Source organism: Ipomoea nil, unplaced genomic scaffold, assembly GCF_001879475.1.
Source record: "Ipomoea nil cultivar Tokyo-kokei standard unplaced genomic scaffold, Asagao_1.1 scaffold0302, whole genome shotgun sequence".
In the NCBI taxonomy this organism is placed as follows: domain Eukaryota; kingdom Viridiplantae; phylum Streptophyta; class Magnoliopsida; order Solanales; family Convolvulaceae; genus Ipomoea; species Ipomoea nil.
This window is the reverse complement of record NW_017616730.1, coordinates 2451391-2461221: the sequence shown is the minus strand read 5'-3', so window position 1 is coordinate 2461221 and position 9831 is coordinate 2451391. Positions and strand designations below refer to the sequence as shown.

General features: G+C 38.3%; 3 protein-coding genes across 4 annotated transcripts; 2 read left to right on the top strand and 1 right to left on the bottom strand.

The window, feature by feature from the left end:
* The first annotated feature begins 806 nt into the window (after positions 1 to 806).
* LOC109158192 (cytochrome b561 and DOMON domain-containing protein At3g25290-like) lies at positions 807 to 3288 on the top strand. Its single transcript, XM_019306066.1, has 3 exons — positions 807 to 1576; positions 2148 to 2402; positions 2753 to 3288. The coding sequence occupies exons 1-3, from the start codon at positions 950 to 952 to the stop codon at positions 3044 to 3046; spliced, it is 1176 nt and encodes a 391-aa protein (XP_019161611.1). The 5' UTR covers positions 807 to 949; the 3' UTR covers positions 3047 to 3288.
* A 2639-nt stretch (positions 3289 to 5927) lies between these two features.
* On the top strand, positions 5928 to 7786 carry LOC109162356 (60S ribosomal protein L32-1). Of its 2 annotated transcripts, none has more exons than XM_019311079.1 (4): positions 5928 to 6043; positions 6546 to 6643; positions 7189 to 7370; positions 7455 to 7786. In XM_019311079.1, exons 2-4 carry the CDS (start codon positions 6554 to 6556, stop codon positions 7582 to 7584), a joined length of 402 nt encoding a protein of 133 aa, XP_019166624.1. In that variant the 5' UTR covers positions 5928 to 6043; positions 6546 to 6553; the 3' UTR covers positions 7585 to 7786. The 2 variants fall into 2 exon arrangements, with proteins under 2 accessions (XP_019166624.1, XP_019166632.1); XM_019311087.1 differs by having other exon boundaries at positions 5943 to 6039.
* A 230-nt stretch (positions 7787 to 8016) lies between these two features.
* Positions 8017 to 9682, bottom strand: LOC109162337 (serine/threonine-protein kinase OXI1-like). The gene is made up of 2 exons (XM_019311061.1): positions 9128 to 9682; positions 8017 to 9046 (listed from the first exon to the last, which is right to left on the bottom strand). The coding sequence occupies exons 1-2, from the start codon at positions 9511 to 9513 to the stop codon at positions 8170 to 8172; spliced, it is 1263 nt and encodes a 420-aa protein (XP_019166606.1). The 5' UTR covers positions 9514 to 9682; the 3' UTR covers positions 8017 to 8169.
* Between the last annotated feature and the right edge of the window lie 149 nt (positions 9683 to 9831).

Here is a 9831-nt window from a genome sequence, read left to right as displayed (position 1 = left end):
CAAACAAAACAATGGAATCAATCTTCATTAGTAATTTTGTTTTCATGGAATTTCAATTATATTTCCCCTCGAATATTTTTCACAAACCAAATAGGCCTTAAATTATGTTAGATTTTCAGAAATGTTATTTTACATAGAAATATAGAGCTTTTTGCACTTTTGATCCAACGACTATGGTGTCACTAACAACTTTAATCTACGACTTTTAAAACTTGTAGAATTGGTCAACGATTATGACTTTCTTAGCAAATTTGGTCCTTCCGGTACATTTTTTGTTCAATATTTGCCGAAATTTTTTACTCCATTTTAACATGGGTAATATTGTCTTTTCCATCTCACAAACTAATGACATAAATAAATACGGAGTAAATAATTAAACACACTGATACGATGATTGAAATTAAACGTCACCTAATTCCAATTCCATTTTCAGTTTCACCCTCATCACGCCAAATTTTTTTAGCTGTTTATTTATTTATTAATTCAATCGAGTCGGTGTCGCGCTAATTAAAGGCACCATCCAACTAAGAGGTTGAGATACAAAAGTTGAGCTCGTACGAACTTATCTCACTGGTTTAGTATGAAATATTTGGGAGAAGAGATCAAAGTTCGAACCTCGATAGTGGCCATGTGAGATTTCTTTGTGTGCATCGATATTAGTTCTGAACTTTTGAGTTACCGTGATTTACATCCTTTCAAATTCATTCTCGGATTGGGATGTGGGGGCTTTCACTTTGTGGGTAGGTAGCCAAACCCTCTTAGCAGCCTAATATGGGTACAATCTACGGAGTACTAAAGATTGTCACAGTATCCTCTCTTGATAAACTTAGGCAAAGGAAATAATTTTATTTTAACGGTCCAGTATACGGCTTTGACTCGTTTCCACTCTCTCTTCTCTCTGTGTATCTCAGGTATCACCAACCTCCATTGTTGCATAGCTCGCCCAGCAATGGCGCCGTCGACGCCCTGTTTACCTACCCTAACGCTGGCCTTTTCGGTTCTCGTTTCCGTAATCTCACCGTCGCAGTCGCAGACATGTTCGTCGCAAACCTTTGCTAACAACAAGCTCTTTGCTCACTGTAATGACCTCCCCACCCTCAGCTCCTACCTCCACTGGACCTACAACCCTACCAACGCCACTCTCTCCGTCGCCTTCGTCGCCGCGCCGCCCAAATCCGACGGCTGGATCTCGTGGGCGCTCAATCCGACGGGGACCGGCATGATTGGCGCGCAGTCGCTCATTGCGTTCAAGGGTTCCGGGGGCGGAATGGCGGTCAAGGCCTACAACGTCAGCTCCTACGCTTCCATCAAGGAGTCCGAGGTGTGGTTCCGGGTGGAAGAGGCCACGGCGGAGTCCTCCGGCGGCGTGATGCGGCTTTTCGCGACGGTTGTGTTGCCTGAGAAGAACAAAACCACGATCAACCACGTCTGGCAGGTCGGCTCCTCCGTCACCGCCGGCGTGCCTGACAGGCATGCTCTCCAGCCCGTCAATTTGAACTCCAAGGGAACTATAGATTTGTTGAAAGGAGTGAGCAACACTGGTTCATCTGGTGATTCCAGGCTCACGAAGAAGAATGTGAGTTTCCACAGCCTCTTTTCCTTTTTCTTCATAGCACTGTATTTGGTTTTACTATTTTAGAAATTTAGAAATGTTTTCCTCTATATAGTTGACTATCTAGTATAAATATTTCTTACTTATACCAGTAATTTTTGTGTTCTAATGATTATTTATAAGTATTTCTAGGGATATACAAATTAAATTTTGGGTTTTAAATTCATGAAATATTAGGATTACTTCATTGTTTGTTTTGAATAGGAAGATTTAGGATGTTTTCTTCTTGAAAGGCTGGGATGCTTTCCTATTTCTGGTTGTGTTATCTTCCTTATTTGATGCCATGGTGGTATCCATGAATCCATCAATATAGTTTGTTCAGTACAGAGTTTAAGAGCTTCATCACAAGAATTTGATCACTGGGAAGTATAGAAAGTTGCAGCTAAACTGGGAATCTGGGATCTACTATAGTACTATGCCTTTGTTCTGGAAATAGTATCAATGTATCATAAGCTCATCACTGATTCACTGATGGAGAGGAGTGTTTCTGTAATTAAAATTTGGAATCAATAATAACGGGCAACGTTTGATACAGATTCATGGAATACTTAATGCAGTCAGCTGGGGAGTTCTGTTTCCATTTGGAGTCATAATCGCGAGGTACTTGAGAACATTCCAATCTGCAGATCCAGCGTGGTTTTATCTTCATGTTGCTTGCCAGTTAGCTGCCTATGTGATTGGAGTTGCTGGCTGGGGAACTGGCCTTAAGCTAGGAAGTCAGTCAAAGGGTGTTATGTACAGTGATCATCGCAATATTGGGATTGCACTCTTCAGTCTTGCAACAGTGCAGGTATTTCCCCTGAATTATCTTGTGGATTGTCGATATCTTGCTTAGCTAGAGCTAAAGATTGTCTTTTTTTGTTCTTCCTCCTCCCTTTTCCAATCCTAGATGGCTCTTAAATGTGAACTAATTTGAAATTTATATGTTAACCTTTAAAAGAGTAAAAGACTTCACTGCTGAATTCTATGAATCTATTCCGGTAAGCATACAACAGCACTCTTTTGGAGTGTCAGAGCCAATGAACACTGATTTCAGCAACTTTGAGCCTTTTTTTTTGTGGTCCGTTATGAGTACATTGATCCTTCATCTTTACTGGCTGAATGGGAATACTTTTTCTTTTGTCCACGCTTTTGACACAGATGTTTGCATTACTATTGAGACCCAAGAAGGATCACAAGTACCGATTTTACTGGAATGTCTACCATTATGCAATTGGCTACTCAATACTTGTTCTAGGCATCATCAACGTGTTCAAAGGTCTTGACATACTAAGCCCAGCAAAGAAGTGGAAATCTGCATACATAGTCGTGCTTGTAGTGCTAGGAGTGGTCGCGCTACTACTGGAAGTGGTCACCTGGACTGTGGTGTTGAGGCGGAGATCAAGCAAATCCACCAAACCCTATGACGGGTTTGACAATGGACAAGGCAGTTAACCACCATTGCCCTCGTGATTTATCAGACTCTATTAGCTTGAGAGGTTCTGTCTGTATATCATCTCCGACCATGAAGCTTCATTAGTGTGAATGCCATGGGGGATTTCTCTTGTTTAAGGTTTGCCAGCTTCTCCTTTGTATGTTGTATGCCTCACTTTATACTCACCAAATTAAAACTCACAATTCTATGTTATAATAGTTTATCGTTGCAGTTAAATCATGCCCTTTGCTTGTGCAACCCATGATCCTTTTCATGATTCTCTCTTTGTTTATGTGCACTGCCACTCTGCTAGTCATTCTGCATTTAATTTAACCATAGCTGTGGTCAGTTGTAAACCGATTGCCTCATCTGTGATAATATGTGTTTATTAACCAAAGAAATTTATCACTTTTGCGTCGAACTTGAAACCTTCCTTGACTATGTTTGGCAGAACTTATTTAGGAACTTATAAGCTTATTTTAAGCTACTAATAAGCTATAAGCTCTGTTTGATAATAATGATGCCATCAGGGCATCAGTTACTTGGCTAGTCTAATTTATTTATGATCACTCATGTTACATGAATTGTAGTAAGAATCTTTGATTGCAAGCAATGGAGCCCATTCAATATTCAATTCATTTATTGAAGCATGCTGGCATGCATGGAATGTAATCATGAAGCATTTAAGAGTGATAATAACACATATTATTATCAAAGCTAGCTCCATTATGGAACAAATTACATCATTAAGGAATGGGTAGGATGTGGTCCATTTTACCTTTTGCTTTATTTCCCACTTTCATCATTCTACACTATAGTTTTATTATTCCCATTTCTTGGCTTTGTTAACAGGGTCCTTTGATTTCCCTGGCCCCTTCATCCCCACCTTGTCTTTTCTTGCTTTTTAAGTTTGAAATTTTTACTTCTAAAGTAGTAAATCGCTCTGATCACTCCAATCGCAGTTCATCCAAATGATTTTCAGGCGGTTGATGACTTGCCTTGCCTTATTCTTTCACACATATTTAGTCAAGAGTTAATAAATCTTCATAGAAAGGGAAAGTGGTTATCACCATCATCTTCCACATGTCTTTAATCCCATTGTATCATAGTTAATGTGTCGTACATTTGTCCCTGTGGATTGTGAGACTTTTTGGAGGCTTAAAAAAACCTAACTTATCGGCTGTCCACTTATAATATGCATCCTGCTACACAGATCCGTAATATCAGATGACCTTAGTTAATTGTCCAAGTGTCAAACTATGTCTACCTTAATAATTAAATTAAAGGGTCTGCATCTAACCTCTATTCATGATGCTAAAGAGGGGCCTTCTAAGATCTTGTTAGTATCATGGATGTGGTCACCATGACGTTGGGATGACCAAATCAATTATGTATTATTACATATGAGCCTAAAGATTATAAGTATTGTTGTTATGTTATAATAATAATAAGAAGTGTTAGTCTTATTAAATTTCAAGTATCAATATATTATGTAAAACTTATTCATTTAAAAAAAATTATTTATGTCAAGCATCTTGTACTCAGATGTCTCTGTGACCTCCCATTGAGAGAAGGTCAATCAAACTCCGATGGTGAGGTATTGACTTTTTGGACTGTAACAAATAGAGAAAGTTTAGAACCAATACTACATTGTAATATAATTGATTTTATATCTAATTTCTCATTTTTTATATATGTGGAGTCCAATTATAATTGAGGTTTAAATGAATACACAAATTATATTAAATTCGGAGTATAAAACTTTATTAAGATTTGAATAAAATGAATTATTAAATTATAAAAAACTTCTTCGTAACAACATTAGTAGTTGAAGTACATATACTATTCAAATCGCTACAAATCAATATTTTGAAACCGTTGGGATTAATTTGTAGTGACTCGGATAGAATTTGTATTTCAGCTACTAATGTTATTTACAAAGAAATTTTAAGTAATTTATAATTTATAATTATTTTTTATTTAACTCTTAATGAAGTTGTATTTTTAATATAGTTTGTATGCTCATTTATATATCAATTATAATTAATTTTACCAATTTTATATATAAAATCAACATATGTCTTACCTAAAATCAAAATGACCTAATTTTAGACCCTAGTATACACAATAATTTGCCGGCAATTGGGCAATTTATATCCTGCACCACGGCGTGCGTTGCATTGTGCGCCCAGATGCAAAACGACGTCGTTTCAATTTTTTATTTTTATTTTTGAAATTTCACTACCCAGTATTTGGCAGTTAATTTTTTTTTTTTTAAAAAAAAATCTCATGTTCAAAAATGTACATAATGTTATACTAGAATACACATAATTGTATACATGAATGTACATAATTATATAACAAAATACACATACTCTTTTTTAAAAGATAATACACATAATCTAACTTAATAAACATAAACTTTTAACATAATACACATCAACTCTTAACATAATACACAAAAATTTCTTGATTCGGATGTACATAATTGTATAAAAAGAATGTACATAATTGTATAAAAAATGTACATAATAAAAAATATACATAATTATATAAACAAATATACATAATCATGTTAACTTCTTACCGTGCCACTCAAAACGACGTCGTTTTGGGAGGTGCGAGGCGCACAGTGCAATGTGCGCCGTAGGGCAGGGTATAACGATTGCGGCCATTGTGGCTTGGGTCAATGCCCGACTACTTTGGGTCGGTCCTGGAGTGGGTCAGGTGGCCCAAATTCGGCCCGTATCCCCTTGATGGAGGAATTATGGGCCGTTGGAAAAAAATAGTAAATGGGAAATCATTAATAAATAAAAAAAAATCAAATCCATAGCTAGGCCTAATCCGGAAATCATGGGCTGACTACACGGGCTTATATATCAATCCGGCCCGTCATTTCTTCTGCAACTAAGTGTAGTTTTTAGACTTTCTCCCATATAAAGTGTAGTGCAGAACCCTAGCTCGTCGTGCAGCCTCTTCGCGCTTACAGGGAGCTCTCACCGCTTCAGCTCAGGCAGGTATTATACCTCTCATCTTTAGTCGCCATAGTCGTAGATGCATATTATCATACGTTTACTTCTATTGCGAGGCAGTTTATGCTCATTATATTCTGATTCTGATTCTGATAACGATGGCGTATAAGATTACAATTACTATTCAAATACTGCTCGTTTTGTAAGGAATTTATGCGTGTTTGAATTGTGACGGAAGATTCTTCGTGTATACTTGGAAATGCTCTGAAATTGAGCTTAAGAGCTCATTATACTCTGATAACGATGGCTTATAAGATTACAATTACTGTTCAAATAGTGCTCGTTTTGTTAGGAATTTATGCTTGTTTGAACTGTGACGGAAGATTCTTCGTGTATGCCTGGAAATGCTCTGAAATTGAGCTTAAGAAAAATGAATTTATATAATTTTTGGTGCTTCATACTCTGCTTATTCCTATTCTGGATTTGGTTAGATTCAGATGTGATTTTGCTGGATAAGCATTTGATATGTAGTCTTCATATTTTACAGTAGAAACTATGGCTGTCCCTTTGCTTGACAAAAAGATTGTGAAGAAGCGTGTCAAGAAGTTCAAGAGGCCACAGAGTGACCGATATATTTCTGTAAAGGTATGTGTTATTTGACAATCACTGGCATTTGCTTGCTTGTTTATTTGTTATTTGACCTCCATTGTTTTATAGAGTGGACCAAATCACTGGCATTTGCTTTGTTGTGAGTTGTCATACTTATTTTACTGCACTTGTGTATGTATATATTTGATATGTAAAGTGATGATATGTATAAATGTGAGTGGGAAGAAAATTATTGCAAGGGGTTGTGTGATCCATTGGTTTAGTGATTATTGAACTTTGTTCAATTAACATTTCCACGATTACATTTTATGGATCTAATTTTTTCCACTTCAATATTCTAATTGATAATTTATTCCTATTTATGTGAGAAGAGCCCTCAAACTAGCTAAAAAATGCATTCACACTTCTGCAAAGGACAACTCATTTACAATTTGGAAAGAAAAAAACTATAGCTAGAATGCAGTCACTGAAATGTGTCAATGTAGGAATTGCATGAGTGGTTAACAACAGTCTGGCCTCATTCCTTGGTAATTCTTAAGTGTATCTGATTTCATGTTTGGTTGATTTTTTTGTTTGGGCAGGAAAGCTGGCGGAGGCCTAAGGGTATTGACTCTCGTGTGAGGAGAAAGTTCAAAGGATGCACTCTTATGCCCAATATTGGTTATGGCTCAGACAAGAAGACCCGCCATTATCTTCCCAATGGTTTCAAGAAATTCGTTGTTCATAATGTCCAGGAGTTGGAACTTTTGATGATGCACAACAGGTTTGGATGTTGTTAGTGTCTTTGTTTAATGTTGCTATGTATTTCACGTGCGTTGAGTCTTTGTCTAATGTTTTCTGTTTTCAGGACTTACTGTGCAGAGATTGCGCACAATGTATCCACCAGGAAAAGGAAGGAAATCGTTGAGCGTGCTTCCCAGTTGGATGTTGTTGTGACCAACAAATTGGCTAGGTTACGTAGCCAGGAAGACGAGTGAGCTATCTTTTGTTATAGTTTCAGGCATTCTGGTGATTTATTTACCCAACCAAGTTATATTTGTTTTAGTTTGTATTTCAGAACACTTTGGCCTTACTGTTCACTGTTCATTTTACATTTTTGCTTTATTATGTACTCTGTATCTTTCTGCCAAGCTTTTGCGTACTGGAGTTTTGTTATGGAAAATGATATTTGCATTTAGAGATGTACTGTATATGGCACGAATCTCGCCTAATATGAACACAGGTTGGATGCATACTGTTTAACAAGAGATGAATTGAAAAGAGCAATCTGGTGGTCTGTTTAATTCGGTGTTGTAATTAATGATGTCACATGCATGTTTTAATGTTTACATCTAAAACATGTCTTTTTGTTGGTATTGTTAGTTGGCTGTTGAGGAGCTCATAAGTATTGAGATTGATTGGAGAGGCAATTGATCTAAATCACAACTTTTTTCCAAAACTTGTGGCATCTAACCACATTATTGCTTGCTATTACATACAAAGAATTAAGCTATGTAGATTGTACCTAAAACTCATATAATGATTTTAATAATGAATAATAAAAAATATATCTACAAAATTTGTTAAAATACCAAAAAATGCTCATGTTGGGTGGGATGATTCAAGCCATCAAGCCACACCCCTTTGTTCGTGTTCTTCTTCTCCTCAATACCTTTAACTTTTGAAACGGTGTCGGTTTCTGCAGGATTCGTTTGCTCTACCTTGAATACTCCCTCTACGAATGACTCCACCTCAATTTCCTTATTCCCTTCCGTATCCGCTATTGCTACAGGAATATATGGTGGTCTCGGCATTTGCGTGATCGAGTCCCAATCAACGCCTCTGAAAAATTTGTGGCCCTTGATTTCCTCCGCGGAGATCCTCTGGCGCGGGTCCTTTTCGAGCAGCTTCCCGATTAGGTCTCTCAACGCCGTCGGCTCTCCGACGAGGTCCGGCGGCTTAGATATTATCCGGTAAAATGTTTCCTTACGATTCGAGCCTTTGAACGGCGTTGTTCCGTACAGCATCTCGTATAACATAACGCCTAAGCACCACCAGTCTACCGAGAAATCGTGGCCTTCGCCGATTATGACCTCCGGCGCCACGTATTCTTCGGTTCCGACGAATGAGTTTGTCTTCTCTACTGAGTCAGATCTGGAAATAGTACGCTGAACGGCTGGATGGACCAAGTCCTCCGGCGAAATTCCAGAGTTACAGAACATGTAGAATGAAGGAAACTTCTTCGTGTTCTTAGGCTTCGGACGTGATTGATTGCGTGATTCTGGACGTTGATGATGAATTTCTGGAGATTTTGGGGAAAGTTTTGTGGAGAGATCAAAATCGATCAGCATTAGGTGTCCGTTCTCTTGAATCATCACATTTTCTGGCTTCAAATCTCTATAAACTATCCCTAGTCCGTGAAGATACTCTAATGCAAGCACCAATTCCGCAGCGTAAAATCTGAAAAGTTACATCAATTCAAATTATTCCAATGCATGCAGATCATGAGTGAAGATAAATTGTGTTGTGGAAAAAACTTACCGGATAATGTCATCAGAGAACATTTTCTCCGTTTGTTTCTTTCTGAGCGCATTGAGATCGCCTCCGGCGCAGTAATCAATGATATAACCAACAATCTTCTCCGTGGAAACGACTCCGCGGAGTTTAGGCAAAAGCGGATGCTGAAACGACCTCAAAACGTCTCGTTCGAACCAAATTCTCTTGTACTCACTTCCATCGTTGCCAGCCTTCTTCTTCTCGACGGAAGCTCGCGAAATGGCTTTGAGAGCTAGCAATTCCCCGCCTTGTGTCTGAACTAAGAACACGACGCCCTTGGCGCCGCGTCCGAGGGCGGAGATTACCTTGAGATCCCGCAGATGGAGAGAAGGCAGCGGCGGTTGTTCGCGGAGCTCTACGTCGTCTTTCATGGCCGAGAGCAATGATAGATGCGCTGGCAACCAGCTGGACCGAATAGACGGCTTGTGGTTGCGTTGCCAGCACAGATTCCGGTGGGAAAGCGAAAAGGTTCCGCCTCTGGAATAGAGAGCTTTGTTGGGAAGAGAGTAATTGAAGTTTGGAATATGGTATAGTGGCAAAAAATATGATCGCTTTCCATAATTTATAGCGCTATGCGATTTGGTTACGGGCTGGAAAGTGGAAATTTTCTCGCAAGTTCCCCGTTACTTGCGGAACAAGTATGACGCGTAGTGACTCTAGTCTCTTTATTTTTATTTTTTTTTAATAAC

What these genes read in the sequence shown, in the direction of transcription:
- LOC109158192 (XM_019306066.1), top strand. Translation starts at nt 950, where the DNA reads ATGGCGCCGTCGACGCCCTGTTTACCTACCCTAACGCTGGCCTTTTCG. An exon ending in CCAGGCTCACGAAGAAGAAT is followed by an intron (nt 1,577 to 2,147) that starts GTGAGTTTCCAC and finishes CGTTTGATACAG; the next exon opens with ATTCATGGAATACTTAATGC. An exon ending in TCAGTCTTGCAACAGTGCAG is followed by an intron (nt 2,403 to 2,752) that starts GTATTTCCCCTG and finishes CTTTTGACACAG; the next exon opens with ATGTTTGCATTACTATTGAG.
- LOC109162356 (XM_019311079.1), top strand. Translation starts at nt 6,554, where the DNA reads ATGGCTGTCCCTTTGCTTGACAAAAAGATTGTGAAGAAGCGTGTCAAG. An exon ending in ACCGATATATTTCTGTAAAG is followed by an intron (nt 6,644 to 7,188) that starts GTATGTGTTATT and finishes TTGTTTGGGCAG; the next exon opens with GAAAGCTGGCGGAGGCCTAA. An exon ending in CTTTTGATGATGCACAACAG is followed by an intron (nt 7,371 to 7,454) that starts GTTTGGATGTTG and finishes TTCTGTTTTCAG; the next exon opens with GACTTACTGTGCAGAGATTG.
- LOC109162337 (XM_019311061.1), bottom strand. Translation starts at nt 9,513, where the DNA reads ATGAAAGACGACGTAGAGCTCCGCGAACAACCGCCGCTGCCTTCTCTC. An exon ending in TTCTCTGATGACATTATCCG is followed by an intron (nt 9,047 to 9,127) that starts GTAAGTTTTTTC and finishes GTAACTTTTCAG; the next exon opens with ATTTTACGCTGCGGAATTGG.